Below are 22,160 nucleotides of genomic sequence, written 5' to 3'. Positions count from 1 at the left end.
CGTCACACAGGGCCCCTCCTATAGCCTGGAGACTCTACCCAATAGCACCCCGTCCCAGGGACACACAAGGAAACTGAAGCTGGAAGGAATCACACCAAGGCTGAGGAGCAGGAAAGCACAGGCAGGCAGGGTGGTGGCCTCACCTCAGGGGAACTGCTCTCCCGCAGGGCCAGCCCTGCACTGCTCAGTGGGGGAGGAGCATCTGAGTCCTCTGAGAGTTTCTCCTCATCCTCTTCATGAATGGGGGATGATGGAGACCGCAGAGTGCTGTGGAAAACAAGGGGCAAAAGGTCAGAGGACAATTGGACAAGAAAGGCCAACCCATCAGAACCACAAAGGTCCCTGCCCAGATGCCCGCAGGGAAACTGGCATATGATTACTGGGATACACAAAGAGGCTCCCTGGGAGGTGTTTCTGCCAGCAGCAACTGGGATGGTGCCCAGTAACCAGCGGTCAGCAGAGACCCACCCTGACAGAGCCCCCTTTCCTGGCACACTAGCACAGGCCAAAGCACCTTTTTATTTTTCCTTTTGCAGTTTTTGGCTGGGGCTGGGTTTGAAGCCGCCACCTACGGCATATGGAGCCCTACTCCTTTGAGCCACAGGCACCACCCAGCATCTTTTTCTTTTTAGAAGAGAAACTAACAATGACAATGGCTCCCTGGTGCAAGGAAGAAGCAGGAGACACACTCTCATGTCTCTTCCTCCAGCCTTGGAGCTTGTTCTCTGTGGGGCTCCATCATAGAAGCCCTGAGGGTGGCATTATAAACTCTGTCTCTGACTTACAATTTTCTATCAAAAAACTAACACCCATGTGGGAAAGAGTCAACACAGCAGGCTAGACGACCACTACTTGCAAGTCTGGCCCTTAACCAATTGCAGAGGAGTTAGTGCAGACAGGAGAACTCGAGCAGCTGACCTTCAGAAGGTTGTTGGTGTCAGTGACAGATGACTCGATAACATCTAGAGATGAACCACAGCCCACTGGCTCATCAGGTGTGAGCCACAAGATCAGTGACTGGCATCTCATTCATGCTCTGGCCCAAGTTTCTGTTGCCATTACTGGTCACAGGGCAGGACGTGCCTACATGCAAGTACCCCCATAAAGTCTTAGGACCATGAGATTCAAAAGGGGTCCCCTTGGCAGAGACATGGCACATGCCCTGAAGCTGCCACATGAAGAGATTGCCTGGGTGTCACCTGCGGGGGCGAGCACTGATGTAGCTGCCCCTGCTGCTTTGGCCTGTACCTTTGTTGTAATAAACTTTATGGGTCTTGTATGTCCTTCTGGTCAATCACCACATAAAACACATTTGAAATTTAAAACCACAAATAACCCTGCTTTTGCACAGATACACTGCCACCCACTGCCACGCAGGCACCCAGCCCACAGGCAGCAGGCCCCATGGGTGTCCATGCCCTGCCCAGGAGGGAGCACTAGGCCCACTGTACCTGTCAGGAGACTTGCTCCGTGGCTTGCCCTTTGGGTGGCCGCTCTCCATAATCCGATCAATCCCAGCAAGTGGACAGCTGGCCTGTGACAAGCCATCTGAGACGCCCGAGTATGTGATCTCTTCATAGAGGGGGGCTGAAGGGATGGCTGGGGAGATGGCCCGAAGGCCATTGAGTGCCTCAAGCAGGGAGATGGGCTCATAGCCAGGTGGGATGCTGTCAGAGCTCTGTGGAGACAGGACGGGTGAGGGGAAGCTGACAGGTCCAGTCCCTGCCCCCTGCTGGGCTCACGTCCCAGGGACCTTCCGCCCCCGAAGACCTTCTTTCTGACAACCTCCTGTCCACTCTGCCTTCTTGGCTGTCAGCCCGAGCATTCGTACGTGGATACCCAAATACCCACACTGGTGACCAGGGTGAGGACCAGGCCTGCCCTGGCTTCCTGTCCTGCCTGGCTGGAGGTGCAGAGCAAAGAGTTAGTGCAGACAGGAAAACTTCAGCAGGGCATAGGGAAGCCATGCCAGAGGCAAGAGAGACCAGCAGAAGAGGTACACCCCACATGGGGGACAGCCAGGCTGCCAGAAGCTCTGCTCTGACCCAGGTCTCTTGAGGGGACACACTCTAGGCTATTCTAATGGATGTCCTGGTGGAGAGCCACTTTTACCCCTCTTTGGAGGATAAAATTGACAAGGCTGAGGAAGAAGGAAGACACTCAGGTCCTGGGAGAACAGTAGTCAGGACATAGCGGGGGTGCTGCCCTGCCCTGCTCTCGCTCCCCCAAAACTAGGACAAGGGGGCAAGTGCACTGGAGCTCTTCTATAAGCCCCCTGCCCCTGAGCTCCTGGAAGGAAGCAGGGAGTGAAACGGGACAGCCCTGAGGACCATGGGGGCAGTGGGAGTAGTGGCAGAGGAATGGGCTAGTGTGGAGCGGGGGGCAGGGCAGCTTTCTGGAACTCTATCTACCACATATCTGCTCCCTCACCTGCCTTCAATTTAAAGGTAGACAATTACCCTCAATTTCTTCACCCTTCTAAAGGAAAGGACACTCTCTGGCCAATTCTTGAGTGACCTCTACCTCTCTAAGTCACACTGAGGGCACATGGGCTTCAGCTGAGGCTGCCTGGATCAACATAGGCTCCAAGTGGAAGCCTAGCCCGGCTGCTGCCTGGGTGCAGGGAGGAAGCGAGACACCAAAGTCCTTGGCTCTCTGTGGGCTCTTTGTGCTGTGGGACAGAGGAGTGGAATGGAGACCAGCAAGCGAGCGCAGGGCATGCTGCCTGCAGGGCTGTTAGTCCCACCCTCCACACCCATTCCGCTGCCAGCAAGAAAACAAAGGGAAACAGGGCACTGGGGAGACCAGGGGCAGCAGGCAAAGCTGGTGGGGATGGCGCCTGGGCCTCAAGCTGTCCCTCCACACAGGGCCGTAGCAACTGGCTTTCTGTCCATGGACCTGAAGCTCTGCTTGTCCCACAGATGCCCATCCTAGGCAGGGACACTGGGATGAGCAGCAGATATGACAGACTATGTTCATCAAACATTAGCCTGGGGTGGAAGGGATTTCCCATACTTGTCACTGGTTTAAAAATCAAGGAACAGGACCAAAAAATGTAGCCATAGGACCAAACACACTTACTGTTTCCCTTTTAGGTTTCTTGCTGGCCAGGGAGGCGGGGTACGACTTTGATTTTTTAAAGGGACACTGTCAAGATAAAAATCATATGTTTTACAACTACCCCCCTTCACATGCAATAGAGTGGGCTGAATGGGGTCTCTCTGGTTTGCTGTCTCCTAGGCTCACAGGGACCAAGAACTTCCAAAGCTTTGCGTGCACCAGAATCTCAGGGACTGTGGTGACTGCAGGTTTTGCTCGCCTCCGGGTAGGCTCTCTGCACATCCAGCCAGCCCCCAGGAGCTACACCAATGGTCCTACACTAAGTGTCCAGAGTGCGGAACTGGACCCCATACCTAAAGCCTTCACCATGGTTCCAGATCACCCAGAGCAGCAGGTTTGGTGTGAGAGTGGTCAGACACACTCTAAAGTGGGCCTGATTGGGTACAGGCAGAGACCCTGAGGCCATTAGGCCAAAGGTCCCCAACCAGCTCCTGGCACCTCTGTCAACCGTGTACCATCTCATAACTTATCACCAGCATTTAACTTAAGACAGCTGGGGAGAAAGCAGCCCCAAATCAACCCACTCTCTTATCTTAATAGGCTCAATGGAAAAAAACTTCCTAATCTGGGCTCTTTCTGGCACTATGTGGATAAGGCCCAGGAGTGAATATGGCAGCCAGCAAGGATCATCCACTTTGGGCTCTCGACCTTGCAGCAGGGAAGGCATAGACATGGGCCCTTCTGGGGCATGGAGCACGTAGACACGGGAGCTCATGTCAAGCCCTGGGCCTCACTGTACCACAGGACACACTTCAGCTGGTTCAGGGATAAGAAGGACTCACCAAACCCTCAGCCCAGGGAAGAAACAGGGAGGGACAAAAAAAGAAAAAAGAAAAAGAACCTGAGCATATGTGATGGGGCCTGGTGTTGGGAGCCCTGGTGCCCATGGGGGCACAGCAGGAAAAATCTGTGTGGCTGCCCAAGTTGGGGAATGACAGGGACCCACAAATCGTGTTTCCAGCTTTAAGACCACAACATCAGATTTTGAGAAAAGCCCTGAATCTGGGGTTTAAGAGGAATTTCTAGATGGTTAAAGGCTGGCCCAATTTTCAGGAACACTGAGTAGGCCCCTGGTCCTGCAACTGAGAGGAAGCTCCAAGAGTTGTCCTAAGTGCCAGCGCAGGGCTTTCTTCCTCTTTTTCTTTTTAAAAAGGCAGCAGGGCCTTTGAGAACCACTAGCACCAAAAACCCTCAGCTGACAGTAAGAAAAAGACTCATCCACTGACAACATGCACAGCCCGCGGGGAGCCTGAGACCTAACCCCATACCAGGTGGTCCACTGCCCCACATGCTCCCTGCCCACCATGCCCCCTGCCCTATCCATCTCAGCCTCTCCTCTGTACCATCTCTCCATGTCTTTCTCTTCACCACCTACTCTGTGTCTCTGCACCTGTCTCCCCCCATCCCCGTCTCTGTCTTTGGATCTCTCTCCCTGATCTCTTTGAGTTCTTAAAGCCAGAGCCCCACCTGCCTTGCCTGCCTGAGGTCCACCTGTAAGGTCTCTCTAGATCAGTGGTTCTCAACCTTCCTAATGCCATGGCTCTTTAATACAGTTCCTGTGGGTTGCAACCCACAGGTTGAGAACTGCTGCTGTAGATCAAGCCCCTTGGAGGGCACCTCATGAGGAAAACAACATGGCTCGTTCACTGAGAACCACAGAGTGTCCAGCTCCACCATTCTGTGGAGAGATGTGCAACATGTGCACTCAGCAACATCACAGGCTTAGCAGGAACAACAATAATCCCAGCAGTTGACATTCCTGGGCCCAGCCTGGTCACCCCAGTGAAGCCTCACAACCACCTGAGGGGCCACACCTGCCCACTGAATACATGAAGACAAAGGGGTGGTGGCTGTGCTGTCTGGGGTCTAGCTCCTCCATGCCCCCAGACAGGAAGGCACTTACAGAGTGTTCCTCATGGTCCAGGCTCTGGGCCAGCACGGGGCTGAAGGACACAGGGGATAGCGCTCCTGGCTTCTTCCGCACTGCCCGGATCTGCAGGAGGGCTCGGAAAGCTGGGCAGGACGGGGGGCTCAAGTCAGGCAGGGTCACCACCCAGAGGACCCTCCAGGCCCCCCACCCCACAGCAGTCCTAGGACAAACCAGAAAAGCTACATTGTGAGAAGCAAACAGTCTTAACAAAATAGTCCCAGAAGGGGAGACAAGCAAAGCCATGGGTGCTGCCCCAGGGGGCTCCCAAGCCTCATTGACCACACTCAGCTGTACACGAGACCCACTGTGAGCCCACAGGATATCGGGGACACAGGCTTGGCCCCAAGGAGCCAGCTGAGGGCAGGAGGAGAAGGGCATTCCTGACTGTGAGATGTCTCATGCTAGGTATACCAAGGGGCACAGAAAACAGCCACCAGGAGCACAGAAAATAAACTGGGACCTAGGATGCCACTGCCACACTGCAGTTGTCCTATTCACAAAGCAGGATGATCTTAAGACACTGCCCAGTGAGGAGCACAGGCCATAGGCCATGAGTAACAGGCTACAGAAGTAGGAACCCCAAACTAAACAAGATGGAGGAACTGCATCCTGGGGCAGGAGCTAAGGGGCCCAGGGCTGCCTCCCAGCTCTGTGCTTCTCAGTGCCCCCCACATTTTCTACACAGGGGAGCAGTGGCTGCCCATGAAGGGTCCCTCTACTGGCAAGGCCATACAGGGGCTCCACACTCGGGTCTGAGGACTGACCCGCAGAGTCCTACACACCAAAAGAAGCTAGAAGTTGGCCCTACAGCGCCTACCCAGCCACAGGCCTTCTCAGCTCCCTGGGCGCAGTCTGCTGAAGTCCACCAGACTATCCTTCCCTCAGGCCTCCTCAGAGACACTGTCCTGACTGCTCAGCACCCCGTTCTTCCCTCCCTCAGCTACTCACTGTCTGCCCTACACTTGGCCCAGGCCCTGTGAGCAGGAGATCCCCCTTCCCTTCCTGTGCCACCCCTGGCTCCAGGCCCTGTCTAGGAGACAGTGCACAGCCTGAGTTTCCTGGACACAGACAGCCTCCTATCTCCATGCCTGTCCACACCTCAGGGTACAGCAGCAGCCATCAAAAGAAAGACACAGCCATGGCTAAAGGCAGAGGTCCATAGCGGTCCATAGAGCTCCATGTCGGTGGCCAGCAGGGGAGGGGACTACCTGAGTGACAAGGGCGCTCGCCTAGCTGGATCAGCTCAAGAGCTAAACACTGCCTGGGGGCCTATGCTTCAACCCCCAGAAAAACTGTGGCGGGCCAGGAAGAACTGAGGACATTGCGCTCAGTGCCAGCTAGAGGTCCTGTCCCACACTGGGCTGACTCCCAGCCACGGAGCTCTATAGGAGCTCTATGGAAGCCTTGGCTTCTGGGGGGGATCTTAGGGTACTGGGATCTGAGGATGAGGGAAGGGAGGCAAAGGTGTCCTGTCAGAGCTGCTTCAAGACATGGGGGCACCTAGGCCAACCCCACACATAAGGCAACTCCCTTAAGAGCTGCTGCTCATGGTGTGGTGAGGGCACCATGGCCAGCATGTAAGGGCTACCCTTGGGACAGGATCGGTCCCCAGGGCCACCTGCTAGTAGGCACAGAGAAGAACCTTACCCCCACCCCTGGCTTAGGCCTGGCTGACTCCCTGGTCCCCGATCCCAACCTGTCTCTCTCATCCTCCAAGTACCCAGCCTCACACAGGTTGGCCCTGACCACCTCTCCCCCGAGGCCCCATTCTGCGTCGGCTGAGGCTTCATCCTGGGCTCCACACCCCCAGACCATGCACCCTTGTCCTCTACTCTGTATACCCAGCCTGCCCTGAGGAACTACCACAGCTCTCACATGAACATCTTTTCCATGGCCACCTGGCTTTCATGGGGATGAGCCCAACATGCTGTTAAGGCTGCTCTCAGGCAGCCCATACCTACCCTCTTCTTATCAGCTGAGGCTTCAGGTAAGGCCTCTCAGAGCCCCAAATAGCCCCAGGGAAGCCTCACAACTGGGCTTGGGCTACCATCCTTGCACAATCCCACATCCTGGCTCATGGGCTTGAGAACCCCTAAACAAATGTGCCCCGCAGTTCTGCAGGCACCTCCACATCGTCCCTGTACCCACTGCCAGGACCCAGAGGAGTCAGGGCCACTGCCCACTAGCCAGAGACTCATTTTGACCTGCTGGGTTTTCTTATCCTGAGATGGTTTGGGTTCCCTCTATTGGAAGACAAATGACATTCAGATTTACACCCAACATGATGCTCCAAAAAACCAAAATCAATTTTCTACCTAGCACACTTTTCTGGTTTCGGCTCACTGTAACTTTTTATCAAAATATTTTCTACTTACTTTAAAATAAAGATTTCATTCACTGATCAAATCTTGTCCAGTTCAAATGGCACTACAAACATTTGCCCTAGAGCACCTCTGAGGCCCTTCATTCTGGAAGTCTGATTTCTCTGACAGCAGACTGTGAAGACAGGCACGGCACACATGCTGGTGCACTTGCCATCAGTGCTAATGTCAAAGAACTACCTTGGCCATGTAACAATGCACCATGTACTGGATCAAAAACCAGTGGCCTGGCTCGGCGCCTGTGGCTCAAGTGGCCATGTGGCACCAGCCACATACACCTAAGGTGGCAGGTTCGAATCCCCAGCCCAGGCCCGCCAAACAACGATGGCTGCAACCAAAAAATGGCCAGGCGTTGTGCCGGGCGCCTGTGGTCCCAGCTACTTGGAGGCTGAGGCAGGACACTTGCTTGAGCCCAGGAGTTGGAGGTTGCTGTGAGCTGTGATGCCATGGCACTCTACCCAGGAGGATAGCTTGAGGCTCCATCTCAAAAAAAAAAAAAAAAACCCAGTGGCCCTTTACTTCTTAGCCAGCACGGGACCTATAGCTCCAGGACCCCCTGGCTCAGAACCACTGTGGCATGGCTAGGCCCTGATCCATGGAGCCTTCCAAGGGGTGGCAGCCCAAGGCACTCACGTAGCCGACAGATGGGGCAGTTGTTGGCCTGGTAGCGCAATGTGTCCGCGCAGGAGGTGCAGAGGCACAGGTGGCGGCAGGGCAGGATCAGGGTGTCTCGCAGGTCGGAGAGGCACACCACACACTCGTTGCTGTTGTCACTGTTCTCATCATCTGAGGGCTGCAGGGACAAAGACCTGGGAGTCAATGGCTTCACCTTGCCCAGAACAGCCAGCCCTTTGAGCTGCCAGCTATGCCACCTGCTGTCCCTTCCCTTCTGTCACTAGAGGGCAGAAGGAGGTGACCTTGGAGCTGAACTCCAGAAACAGCCCCAAGTGCTGAGCACCAGGCTCAAATCTCGGCCACGCCGAGCACATAGCTGCAGAGAGAACCTGTGCCTCTGCCCATCTAAATCATGAGAATCCAGGCCGCTTTCTGCTCTTCAGACCCAAAGAGGAAATATGGAAGAGCCTTGCCAATAGGAACCTTCACAATGACTGAGATATCCACTATCTGGTTATGAAAAACAGCAAGGCCAGGCTCAATGGCTCACACCTAAAATTCCAGAGCTCTCAGAGGCTGAGGAGGATCACTTGAGCTCAGGAGCTCAAGACCAGCCTAAGCAAGAGCAAGACCCTATTTCTATTAAAAATAGAAAAATTAGCCAAGAGTGGCATGTGCCTATGGTCCCAGCTACTTGGGAGGCTGAAGCAAGAGAATTGCTTAAGCCCAAGAGTTAGAGGTTGCTGTGAGCTGCAATGCCACAGCACTCTACCAAGGATGACATAATGAGAATCTGTCTCAAAAAAAAAAGGCAGCACCTGTGGCTCAAAAGAGTAGGGCATTGGCCCCATATGCTGGAGGTGGTGGGTTTAAACCCAGCCCCAGCCAGAAAGTACAAAAATAAAAAGTGCAAAAATCTAAAACAGATGAACAAAATAGAGCCACAGCCTCTTTCTATAAATAAAGTTCTACTGGAATTCAGCCACACCCACTTGCTTTGATATTATCTGCAGCTGCTTCTGCCTCTGATGGCACTGAGTAGATATGATAGAGACCCTGTGGCCCATACAGTGAGAACACTTAGCATCTGCCCTTTTTCAGGAAGTTGGCCAACCCCCAGTGTAAAACTTGTGGATGAGCAGAGTGCCCTCAGTTGAGGGGAGGCCTGGCCAGAATCTCTCACCTCCCCAGCTTCCAGTTAGGTTCCGGCTGTTGTGGGTCCAGATGCCACATTGAAAGTGTCAGTGGGGAGGCGCCTGTGGCTCAGTGAGTAGGGCACCGGCCTCATATACCGAGGGTGGCTGGTTCAAACCCAGCCCCGGCCAAACTGCAACGAAAAATAGCTGGGCGTTGTGGCGGGCGCCTGTAGTCCCAGCTACTTGGGAGGCTGAGGCAGAAGAATCGCCTAAGCCCAGGAGTTGGAGGTTGCTGGAGCGACTCCGCTGCACTCTACCAAGGGCGAAAAAGTGAGACTCTGTCTCTACAAAAAAAAAAAAACCCAAAAACCCTTCCCCCTCCATTAAAAAAAAAAAAAAAAGTGTCAGTGGCATCTGACACTTTCAGAGAGATTTTAACAAATAGGTAGCAGAATCCCTTTAAAAAGAATGAAAAAAACAGGGTCCAATTTTATTTTCTGCAACTGTTCCCTGGCCATGCTTGACTACACCTTGGGTCTGTCAGCCATCACAGCTGCTTCTATGGACATCTAGAATGGGGCATCTGTCCACCAGCACTGCATGGGCTCCCTATCTGCCAGGAGGAGGGAGTCAGCCGCCAGTGGGGAGTGTAGGCTCCAACAAGGCAGCACAGCTGCCAGGGGAGGGCAGGAGGCACTCCCCAAGCTGCCTTGGGACATGGACGGCAATTTACCTAAGGCAGTGAATTTGCTAAGAAAAGGCAAAGTGTTCTATAAACTTTGTTAACTTTTTAAAAAAATTAACAAAAAATGATGAGACCCGGGGGCCCAGAAGCCTAGTCGCTCCCAATAAGTGGCTGAGTAAAGGCAGAAGGAACTAGGGAGTGAGGCTGGCCTGACCCCCAGCAGGTGCCAGACACACAGACACACCTTGGTCTCCTGGTTGTTCTTGTTCTCGATGCCGTAGATCTCCTGCAGCAGGTAGCTGACCCGGTCCACCTGAGAGCAGAGAGGGGCTCGCTGGGCTCCTCTGTACCCACTTGGCCCAACACTACCTCTAAGGTGCCAGGTTTGGGTCCCGGGAGCAAGTATGTTAAAGGTGCCCAGGACAGAAGTAGGTAAAACCTGCCACTTACCTAGCCCAACCAGCGGTCTGCCGGCCATGCAGAGCCTGCAGTCATGCAAGGCCTACAGTCATGCCCTCTGCCTACCTTCCCATGCCAGCACTAGGGGAAAACCACTTGGACCTACCTGTTACCAGCCCTACAAGGGCTACTGGAGTAGATGCCTAAAGGCCTGAGATTTCAGCCCAAGAGCCTACCACCTCCCTACGTCTCCTTCCACAGTACATGAAAACACCTCTGGTTTGGTCTCAGAGACACCAAACCAATTTTTATAAAGTATATAAAAAATATAAGGTGAGGGCCTGCCACTCACTCCCTGAAGGCTTCACACTGACTGTGTTTCAAAGCGATCTAAGCTACTAGATTTCCCACAATCCCACGGAACATGAGCACCACTCCAGAGAGCAAGAGTCCTGCCAGTCAGCTCTCCCAAGATGAGTGCTCTGACTGTCACTGGAGTTTCCTGTCTTCCTGGGTTCTTCAAGGGTCTGGACCCACCAAAGTTTGCTATGTCTCTTCTCTTGAAAGCTAACAAACACCATTCCCAAGAGATGGCTTAAAATAAGTTACACACACCTAAGCAGCGACATGTAGGATAACTAACACAGCTTTGGAACACAGACCCTAGCCACAGCCTGCTAAAATCAGTCCCAAAGGCCAAGCATAGTGGCTCATGCCTGTAATCCTGGCATACTGGGAGGCTGAGGCAGGTGGACTGATTAAGCTCAGGAGTTCAAGAACAGCCTGAGCAACAGTGAGACCCATCTCTACTAAAAAAAAACAGAAAAATTAGCTGGGCACTATGGCCCACACCTGTAGTCCAAGCTACTTGGGAGGCTTAAGCAAGAATATCATTTAAGCCCAGAAGTTTAAGGTTGCTGTGAACACTATGGCACACTAGTGTGGGCAACAGAGTGTGAGACTCTATCTCAAAATAAATAAAGGCTCAGCACCTACAGCTCAGTGGCTAGGGCGCCAAGCCACATACACCAGAGCTGGCAGGTTCGTATCCAGCCCGGGCCCGCCAAACAATGACGACTACAACCATAAAATAGCCAGGCTTTGTGATGGGTGCTTGTAGTCCCGGCTACTTGGGAGGCTAAGGCAAGAGAATCATTTAAGCTCAAGAGTTTGAGTTTGCTGTGAGCTGTGACGCCACAGCACTCTACCAAGAGTGACATAATGAGACTCTATCTCAAAAAAAAAAAAAAAAAAAATCAGTCCCCATATCAAGATCTGACAATGCTCACATTCGAGGATCCCATCCCTTTAAATTTTCACAGTGCTTAAGTGGGAGGGCCACCAGGAATAACTCTTCCCAGAGCAGGACCTCAATTCCTGACCCCAAAGAAAAGCTGAACCTAGTCCACAGCTCATGTGTTCCAGAGTATTTCATCCTTTACAAATACTGATGAAGTCAATCAAACTCTCTACCCCACACTGAAATATTTTCAGGAATTTGTAAGAAGCGAGAGAGGAGGGTACAGTCCTTCTGTTGCCTGTCTCTTTCCTTCCTCTTCCATTTATTCAGCTGATGTTTACTGAATGCTACTATGTTCCAAGCACCATGGTTCAAAGTGGGTAAAACTCAAGGTCTATGAATGTCGTTGCTGGTCCCAGGTGGGTAGACCATACATGCACAGACACTCAAAAATAGGCCTGGCATCCCAGGGCTCAGAGCCCAGCAGGAAGACATGTTAGCCAGCTCTCACGCAGTTGTTTCAACAGCGACTGCAGGGGCCCAGGAGGATCAGGCCACAAAGACTACTGAAGTGTGTATCTTAAATCAAATGAGGCCATGATACTTCATCAGACAGACTTACAATTTGCTTCTGCTTTAAAGGCTTCACAGAGAAGCTGCCATCCACATGCTGCAGGGAGGGGGAAAGAAACAGAAGTTAGTATAGTTGGTGTGGCCCCCTCAGCATTCCTGCTCAGCCATTGCCACATAAAGGCAAAAGAGCCACGCCAGGATCTACCAAATGTGGCTATCGGACCTTACTGTGCAACTACTTGGACAGCCTTCTAAAAACACAGCTCCTGGCCCCAGAGAAGACCTATTGAACCCAACTTTCCTTGGGTAATCCTAACGCTTGCACAAGTTGGCCACTCAGTCAAGTCTAGAAGATGGACAAGAACCTCCCCATACCACAAAGCCACACCTTGACAGCAAAAATTAAGACAAACAAGTTCTTGCTCTCAAAGGGTCCAGTTTAGTTAGGGAGACAGCACAGAGCATGCACACATGCACAAGAATGCTCAGGGCTCTAAAAACCTAAGGATTATTGAAAATAAACACCTTCAGTGGGTGTCCAGGGAAATACACTGCTCAGAATTCAACAAGGTTAATTAAGGTATCAGATCTGAGAACTTGCAACAATACTATCCCTTCCAGAGTCCATCAGACCAGCACTCAGAATTTTCTGGTGAGGCTCATGGGTCATAAAAGAAATTTCCAGAATGCTAGACTCCAAAAATAACGCAGTTTTTAATTGGGCTTTAAATTGGAAGTGCAGGGCGGCACCTGTGGCTCAGTGGATAGGGTATTGGTCCCATATACCGAGGGTGGTTCAAACCCGGCCCCGGCCAAACTGCAGCAACAACAAAAAAATAGCTTGGCGTTTTGACAGGCACCTGTAGTCCCAGCTACTCGGGAGGCTGAGGCAAGAGAATCACCTAAGTTCAGGAGTTGGAGGTTGTTGTGAGCTGTGATGCCACAGCCCTCTACTGAGGGCAATAAAGTGAGACTCTGTCTCTAAAAAAATAAAATAAAATAAGAAATAAATTGGAAGTGCAGAAGGGATTGTCTGCCAAACACGATCCATCTGCCTCAGCCAGGGAACACAAATGTGTAACAGTTACCATCTCTTCCCACAAGGCAAAGCGTGGGGAATGCAGTGGCCAAGCCCAGCACTAACCAGGGAGGAGGCAGAGACCCAGGGCACTCAGCTCACCATGGTCAGCACTCTGACCCTGGGAAAATACAGACCTAACCACACCACAAGGTAAATAGATCAGAAGGGCCCTGATCCCCAATTGTAGGAACCCACCCTAGGGAGCTTTGGAAAGACCCACAACACAGGACCAAGCCCAAATCTGCACTTGAAGCTTTTAGGGGCTGCAGCAGCATGTCAGGGAAAGAGCAAGGTTTGGTAGCATTCAAGCATTTTGGGAGGGCCCCAATGAGCAGTCTGCTACTGGGTGGGCTCCTTGACACTTTGGGGGAACAGGCTGGTACTGAGAACATGCACAACTGCAGAGTGCTAATGATGTCAGGCCACACAGGGTGTGGGGGTGCATTATCACACACAGATACCCCACTACCTCCAGCAAAGTTATCTGCGAGCAGGGACATGTGGACCTGGGGCCACGCTAGACAGCAGACCCACATGCATCCTGCCAGCATTCCCTGAGCATCTGCTACCTGCCAGGCATCATACTCGGCTCCAAGGATACATACAGCCCAAGGGGCCATTTCTGCCCTCACGAGCATCAAGCAAGTTGCCCCATCAAGCAAGTTGCGCTGAGCAGTCAGGAAAGGCCTCCTGCAGTGAGTGAGGTCTGCCCAGCATGCACAGCAGCCAGGCTGCTATAGTCAGAGGAGGAAGGGGCAGAAGGCCTTAGTGAGACTATGACAGGTCCCAGGTACACTCAAAGGGAATGGCCAGGTGGGAAAGGGTATGGCCAACACTGACCATCTCTCCACATGCCAGTAAAGCATTAATCTGTGGCAGGAAGCTCTCCATATAGATATCCCAGCCCTTGTGTCAGCAGATTCTAAAGGGTTCTATAGGGTTGGGTCTCAGTCTAGAGCAGCAGTTCTCAACTTGTGAGTCGTGACCCACAGGAACTTTATTAAAGGGCCACAGCATTAGGTAGGTTGAGAACCACTGGTCTGGAGCATTCTCCTTGCCACATTTTAAATGCCCTTTGAAAAGCCTCCTGATGGGACGTTCAGCCTCAGGACCAATCTCCTGGGAAGTACAGACTAATGGAGGACTCTTCTGCCTGCCCTGGCCCTGACACTCAGCCCAAGTCACCAAGCCCTGATCCTATACTCAGGCTTCTAGCCTCAAAAGGGCACCCTGCTGCCCCTAGCTCCCAGGCCCTAGGAACAGTGGGAGCCAGACACTTACCTTTTCAAAGGCAGCCAAGAGCACATGGGCATGGCCAGTCACTTCCACAACTGTAGGGAGAGTTAGACAAAGTGGTCAGAGCTGAAGCAGGCCTGTCTCAATCTAGCCTCTCTATCTTCCCAGCACTTGACCTAGAGATCAGTCCAGGGACTGCTCCAGCGCTTCAGCCTCCTCTGCCTAGGGGCCCCCCACAGCTGCCTGGGCAGCTCCCCAGCCTCCCTCACCCTCTGAGTTACCCTACATGGCAATCCCAGAGCCTGGACATGCATTGCACTGACATCCTTCACTTTGGGAAGAGGTTCCGTATGCTGACCAAGATGAGAAGGACCTCTGGAAGCAGCTCCCTCCCTGCAGGGCCCCATGCTCAGAAGGGAGGACAGAAGAGGACAAGCCAATGTCACTCACCATCTCCTTCATCCACCACAGCCTGGATGACGACTGGAAACACACCCCGGTCCAGGTCAAAGTTCAACTGGGAGGAAAAGAGGCAAGAATGCTCAGGACCTGCAGCAGTCAAAGCAGGGCTGAGCTGGAGGGAGAGGCTGGTAAGCAGGTCTGAATAGGAGAAGGTGGACGCCTGGCTTGGTACTTCGGGGGGGGGGGTTGGTGGTAAAATACATGTAACATAAACGTTGCCACTTTAACCATATTTAAAACCATCAAGTACATTCATAATGTCATGCAGCTACCACCATCCACAGTCAGAACTCTTCCTCATCCCACACAAAACGCCACACCCAGGGCCACTCACTCCCTGGCCCACAACCCCCACCAATCTGCGCTGTCCTGATGGATTTGCCTCTTCATTGCCACATTTCATACAAGTGGAATCACACAGCAGGTGGCCTTTTGCATCTGGCTTCTTTCACTCAACACATGTTTTCAGAGCTTACCCACACTGTGGTACAAATCAGTGCTTTCCTCCTCCTACACCTCGTAACATTCCTCAGTGTGCCCAACCCTCGTGTGTGCACATTTATCTGTGGATGGGCACACAGGTTGTTTCTCCTTCTTGGCTACTATGAACACTGATGTACAGAGCCTGCTGGAACCTGTGCTTTTGTTCTCTTGGGTACCAGCTCAGGTGCAAATGCTGGGTCATATGGTAACCGTGTAACTCTCTAAAGAAAAGAGCATGCCATGCCTTGCCTCCCCCAAGCCAGAAGGAAAGAAGGCCACATAGCACGTCTTCTCATGCTTTTCATTACACCCACCTGCACTCAGACTAACAGCTACTCCCCTATCTGCAGCCCTCAGCCCCACGGCCCTCAAGGTCCCAACAGCCAGCTCCCTACACAGCATGGTGGCCAGTCTGGCCTCCTTGTTCCTCACAAGAGCCATGCAGGCCAATTCCTATTCGGGATCTCAAGAAAGGTTTTCCTGGGCCCCCAGGTGTGGTAGATCCCCATGAACACCCTCTCAGCCCCTAAGCTTCTCTGTATCACTTTTACCCATCACATCAAGAAAAGCCACTGGATCATCACCAGCCCTTGCTGGACAAGACCCAGGAAGCAGACACCCTGCCTGACTAGTCAACATCACATCCTCAGTGTCTGCCACAGAAGCAACAGACATATGTTGGGGGAAAGTCAAGATTTATTTTTCAATAACAATTTACTAAAAGAACAGATGATAACCAGCTTGGCACCTGTGGCTCAAGCGGCTAAGGCGCCAGCCACATACACCTGAGCTGGTGGGTTTGAATCCAGCCTGGGCCCGCCAAACAACAATGCTGGCTGCAACCAAAAAATAGCCGAGTGCTGTGGCGGGCACCTATAATCCCAGGTACTAGGGAGATGGAGGCAGGAGAATCGCTTAAGCCCAGGAGTTGGAGGTTGCTGTGAACTGTGATGCCAAAGCACTCTACTAGGGTGACAGCTTGAGGCTGTCTCAAAAAAAATAAAAAAATAAAAATAAATAAAAGAACAGATGATGGTCACACCACTCTGAAGACACACTAAACCCCACTGATTGTACAATTAAAGTGAGTGAACCATGTGATATGCAAATCTTAACACAATACAGGGGTTAAGAAACAGAACATAACAAAAGATGGATAAAATCCCAAAGAGGAAGGGTCTAGTGGGACTGGCCCAGGCAGGCCCTTCCCTCCAAATGCCTAGAAGAACAGGCCTCACTTAAGCAAGACCACCCATGGGGATGGGGTCAAACACTATAGTCTGTCTCCAGTAGCCACTGGCCCTGCAGAATGTCACAGCAGCTACTCCTGGTCTCATGCACTAAAATCCCAAGACCACAGCTAAGCACCATCCTGTAAACGGACATTCAGAAACAATAGGATCCCCCTACTGGAAGATGCCCAGGTTTCCCTTCCTGCGCAGTATCAGGTAGGATAAGCCTCGAGCAGGGACACATAGGACTAATCTTCCTTCTCCAGCTGTCCCTCCATGAGACAGCAAAAGCAGAACTGACCACATGTTCCCACCCTAGTAGCCCAGGGGGACTTTCACCTCAAGTCCTCCTCCCTTTCTGAGCCTCAATTTCTGCTCTGTGAACTGGGGTTATTATACCTACCATATTAGGACAAAGTGCTAATGAAGTGCTCTCCTAGGTGTAGCCCCAGCAAACACCCTGCAGTTCCCAGGCCACACCAGGCACACTTTGTTCTGCAGGGGCTCCACACTGGCAGGTGACCTAGCCCCATTGGCAGACAGCTACAGCAGGCTTCCTGCCACCTAAGATCCTAGAACTCCACTCCTGGAGGAAAGCAGGGCTCTGGGAGCCCAACACTGTGTCCCCCAGTGCACCCACACCTGCCCCAAGCATCCTCGCACCAGCACCTCAGCACCAATACTGACATGGGCCACTTCATTCTCTGCAGAGCTTCATTTGGACTTTTTCTTCCCATTGCACTCTATAAACTGAATGCTGACAAGTGCATTTTGCTGGTGTTGGAATGAAAACCGGCGGTCCAGGGAGGTGTGGGTGGTGGACCCACTAGCAAGGAGTGACCACTGCTTGTTTCTCCCCTCTCCAGCTGGCAGCCCCCCCTCCCCACCTTGTAAGCACTCTGCAGACCACTCACCTATTCCTCATAGCCACCATGGGAGAAAGGGAGAGAGGGATTGCCAGGGCTCTAGCTACAGATGGAAGAACCAGAATCAAAGAGCTACAGGTCTCTCCCAGGTTTAGAGAGAAGCAGAGAGCTGAGTCAGCCTCCTGGCCTCTCGACCTGCATTCTCCCTGCTTCTGAGAAAGGTCACCACTGCCGCCATAGGCAGTCTTGTATTTCTCTTACCAACCCTGACCCACCTGGGGGCTCCTCCCCAACCTGTCTAAACCCTACCTAGAAGGTGCGAGCAGCTCCATCTTTAGCTGCCCAGCCTTGAGCAACATCTTCAGGAGGCTACACCCTAGTTTTCCTCAGGGAGCCACCTCTCTGGCCAAGAATGGTATGCTCCAGCCCAAGTAGGGGCCACAGAAGGAAAGCACACACAGCCTCCTGGACCTATACCAGGACACTCACAATGCTGGTCTGCAGAGCACTGCCTGAGAGCAAGGCCAGCTCTGGGTACAGGGGGAGGGACTCCGCCCCCATGACATGGCCCTGGAAGAAATCTCAAGCCATGCAGCCTTTTCAGAACAAATGCCAATAAATCCCTGGTTTTCTTTCCTTAAACCAGACTAAGATGTCTTTCTGTCACTTGCAGCCACAAGAATCCCAATAATGCCGCCATTCGGCAGGCTCTGCTGCAGTAGCTGGCCCTGCCGCCTGCTCATAGTCAGCCTGGCCAGTGGTCAGTGGAGCCCAGGGTCATAGTTAGCATAGATGCCCATTCAACTTCCTCAGCACACTTACTGAAGACAGGGACAGAGATGAAGACAACCAGGGCCACCACGGCCCCAACTTCCTCCATGGAACCAGGGCCATGGTGCTATGGTCCCTCAGATGCTGGCTACCTTCTCTGCAGTTCCACAGCTCACACCCATCCCAGCTACTCACACAGAGGATGAGGCGCCCCAGAAGACACAGGGGAGGAACCCCAGGGAAGGTGGGAGCCAGAGGCCGGGTATGGTGTCTCACGCCTATTATCCTAGCACTGGGAGGCTAAGGCAAGTGGGCTGCCTGAGCTCACAGGTTTGAGACCAGCCTGAACAACAGCAACAACCCATCTCTAAAAATAGCCAGGCGTTGTTGTGGCAGGCACCTGTAGACCCAGCTACTCAGGAGGCTAAGGCAAGAGAATTGTTTAAGCCCAGGAGTTTGAGGTTGCTGGGGGCTATGATGCTATGGCATTCTACCAAGAGCAATAAAATGAGACTCTGTCTCAAAAAAAAGGGAGCCAGGACTATCCCCCACAGGAAGTCCTGCTCCCCAGTGCTCAGCACACACACACTGTGTATTACCCACAAGTCACCACAGAGCGGGGCACACAATCCAAATAATGCTGGGGGAGAATAGATACTCCTGTCTACCCAAAGGAGTCCCAGAGAGATGCTTAATTTATTTTTAATGTAAGGATGAGGGAGGCTTTCATAGGGAAAACCAGCTGCTGTCAGGGAAGAGCTGAGGCAGTTGGCACCAACATGGGTCACACTCAAGCTCTCAGCCTCTCTCAGCCTGGGAGAGGCCAGTGTGTTAAATGTCTCCTCCCAGGCTCATACTATGGGGCTTCCACTGGTAAACAGGTGCCCTAGATAAGGGTCTTTGCAAGCTCCAAGCCAAATGGACACTGGAAAATAAGGCACAGAATGAAGGAGGGAACACATGGCTTTGACTGAAATAAACAGAAGCTAGGAGTAGCTAGCAAAGAAGTCACTTTGCATGCAGACTGCAAAAGGCCTTGAAGAGACTTGTGGGTAATGATGCAAAAAGATGTCCATAGCATGATTTAGAAAAACATAACAGGGACTCGGTGTCCGTAGCTCAGTGGTTAGGGCACCGGCCACATACACCAAGGCAGGTAGGTTCGAACCCAGCCGGGCCTGCTAAACAACAATGACAACTACTACTAAAAATAGCCAGGCATTGTGGCAGGCGCCTGTAGTCCCACCTACTTGGGAAGCTGAGGCAAGAGAATAGCTTAAGCTCAAGAGCCAGAGGTTGCTGTAAGCCAGGGGTCCTCAAACTTTTTAAGCAGGGGACTAGTTCACTGTCCCTCAGACGGTTGGAGGGCCAGACTGTGGACCCCGGGACAAGTCGGCTGCTATGCAGGACAGGCTGTGGCGGCAAAAACACCCAACGGGCCAGATAAACGTCCTAGGCAGGCCACGGGCTGTAGTTTGAGGACACCTGCATAAGCTGTGATGCCATGGTACTCTACTGATGGCGACATAATGAGACTCTGTCTCAAATAAAAAAACCCCATAACAGTAAAAGGTTGAGGGAAGCCACCAAGAGTGAAGAGATCCTGCTGCACTGTGGTTCAGGGTCCTGATGGCCATAGATGGAGCCAGCCAGCACTCAGCTCCAGCCTCAAGACCATCCCTGGGCAGCCACCCTGGTGCTTAAAGTGTGTGTGGAAGGATCTGAACTATCAGGCCTTGTTTCCGTGAACCCCACCCACAAGAAGAGAGAATTCGGGAAAAGGGGCAAGGGAGAGAAAGGGCCTGGCCGGGTTACCTCATCATCCTTCCATTCGGAAAAGTCGATCTTGAAGGAGGGCAGGGAGAACTGCTGGCTCACCCCTCTCTTGTAGTGGACGGTCTCAGACTGCAGCTGCGAGTTCTTGGGGCTATACCTGAGGGCATCCAGGAGGAAGGTGGTGAGACTGGGGCAGCCAGGGGCCCTTATATAGTTCTGATGACCAGCACGGCAGGCACCACCTACCTTCTGGGGACCCGTCTGGTGGGGGGGTCAGGAAGCACCCTACATAGCCATAAAGCCCTTGCCCTTTCACAGCTCCTACTGCCTCTCTGCTCTCCACACAGCTCTGTCAGCCTGTGGCTATGCCTTTCCACCAGGTGCTAAGTTTGTTTCCTTCTTTGAAGGAACACAATGCCAAAGCACACACAGTGGAAGACACATGCTCCACTCTGCCCCAGAGACTCCACATATCACTCCTCGGGGACTCCTGGGATTCTTCCACTCTTTCACTCTCTGATACAGCCAGAAACGGTCCCACCATCATCACAAGTGAAGCATTTCTGTCTTCTCTGAACTACTACACAGGACCCACTGCAGTTTTACTCTGATTTGACCAGGCTCTTGGGGAACACTAGGGGGTCTCCCACATCTCACCAGTCCCAATACTACCTCAAGGATCAGCCTTGTGCAGCTGTCCTGGCTACCCTACGAGCATATCCCCAAGATAAAGAGTCCTAGAAGAGAAGAAGCTGGGTTAAAAGGTGCACACATTCAATGCTGATGGACTCTGGTGTCTCCCAACTCAGGAATCCAAAGCACAATCTCACCACTGCCATCACTCCACCTACTGTCAGCAGGGCCTCCCTGAATCTCTTGGACAAGGACCTTGGCATGTCAGCTTAAAGACTAGGAGGTTTTGCTATTATACGATAGCACAAAGATAGGAGAGGCCCCAAACCTGTCATCAGGGCCTCAAGGGAACTCAGCTCTCTGCCCCCAAGAAAGGGCTTGAGTTGGGATGTTGTTCTTAGACAGACCTGGGCAACTCCTTCCATCAGAGCCTATTTCCTTGTCAAGAAATGGGAAAAGGAATGGGCACAGTGGCTCACGCCTGTAATCCTACCACTCTGGGAGGCTAAGGCAGATATTGCTTGAGTTCAGAAGTTTGAGACCAGCCTCAGCAAAAGAGAGACTCCTTCTCTACTAAAAATAGAAAAACTAGCCCAGCATTGTGGTAGGCACCTGTAGTCCAGGCTACTCGGGAGCCTGAGGCAAGAGGATAGCTAGAACTCAGGAATTTGAGGTTGCTATGAGCTATGACGCTATGGCATTCTACCTAGGAAAACAGAGTGAAACTCTGTCTCAAAAAAAAAAGGACATGGGGAAAGTGGCTTGTCCTACAGCTCAAGAGGACAGAGCATTTCCAGTCTGGCTGGGTCCTGGAGTCTCTCCCTTTTCTCGTGACTCTGGCTCAGGTATCACTCAAGCCCAGCACTCTGGGAGGGGAAATAAGCCCACACCAGGTCCCTAAGAGAGAGAATGTGGCATTTCTGTCATTCCCCATCCCCCCCAGGGTTCCAGGACACAGTTACACTAGGCAGGTCTGCAAGTCATCCTCTGCTTTTCTGGCTCTTTGGGTGGCAGCAGAACCCTCTCCTCATGCACACTGAGACAGTCGGCCAAGGCCTGACATAAGGCTACTCAGGCTGCTCACCTGGGGTGGTATATCTGATCTTGACCCATATCCTCTCTGAGGCAGCCCCCAGGCACCTCCCCAGAACCTGGGCTCCTCCATCACAGTGATTGCACCCAAGGAAAACAAGCCACAGGAGCACCAGCTATCACACGAGGCCCAAGGAGGGGGGCACCAAGCCCACATTGAGAGTGCCATGCTTACCCCCAGAGCAGCAAGGAGCAAGGAGTGGGCAGAGGGGCTTGCTGTGGTCCCGCCCAATGCTTCTGTACCGGCGCACTCCCCACCTGTGGTAGTACACGTTAAAGTAACCAAGTGTGAGGTAGAAGTGAAGCCTCAGGCTCGGCGCCTGTGGTCCCAGCTACTTGGGAGGCTGAGGCAGGAGACTCGCTTGAGCCCAAGAGCTGGAGGTTGCTGTGAGCTGTGATGCCACAGTGCTCTACCCAGGGGGACAGCTTGAGGCTCTGCCTCAAAAAAA

The 22,160-nt window shown here is 52.6% G+C and overlaps 1 protein-coding gene across 4 annotated transcripts in view; it reads right to left on the bottom strand.

Annotated features, from left to right (window-relative positions):
* MGRN1 (mahogunin ring finger 1) overlaps positions 1–22,160 on the bottom strand; it is a 57,345-nt gene that overhangs the window by 8,481 nt on the left and 26,704 nt on the right. For 2 of the 4 annotated variants that reach the window (XM_003790841.3, XM_012805800.2), the window contains exons 5-14: positions 20,026–20,143; positions 14,847–14,913; positions 14,442–14,491; positions 12,129–12,176; positions 10,112–10,180; positions 8,065–8,224; positions 5,024–5,133; positions 3,082–3,147; positions 1,452–1,678; positions 144–267 (exon numbers count right to left, since the gene is read on the bottom strand). In XM_003790841.3, coding sequence (XP_003790889.1) covers positions 144–267; positions 1,452–1,678; positions 3,082–3,147; positions 5,024–5,133; positions 8,065–8,224; positions 10,112–10,180; positions 12,129–12,176; positions 14,442–14,491; positions 14,847–14,913; positions 20,026–20,143 — 1,039 coding nt within the window. The remainder of the gene's footprint in view (positions 1–143; positions 268–1,451; positions 1,679–3,081; positions 3,148–5,023; positions 5,134–8,064; positions 8,225–10,111; positions 10,181–12,128; positions 12,177–14,441; positions 14,492–14,846; positions 14,914–20,025; positions 20,144–22,160) is intronic. The other 2 variants (XM_012805804.2, XM_012805803.2) reach the window with 1 other exon arrangement.

The sequence above is a fragment of the Otolemur garnettii genome, unplaced genomic scaffold (assembly GCF_000181295.1).
Source record: "Otolemur garnettii isolate 467f Iridium unplaced genomic scaffold, OtoGar3 scaffold00044, whole genome shotgun sequence".
Lineage (NCBI taxonomy): Eukaryota > Metazoa > Chordata > Mammalia > Primates > Galagidae > Otolemur > Otolemur garnettii.
The sequence above is the reverse complement of the archived record's forward strand: the minus strand, read 5'-3'. Positions and strand labels throughout refer to the sequence as shown.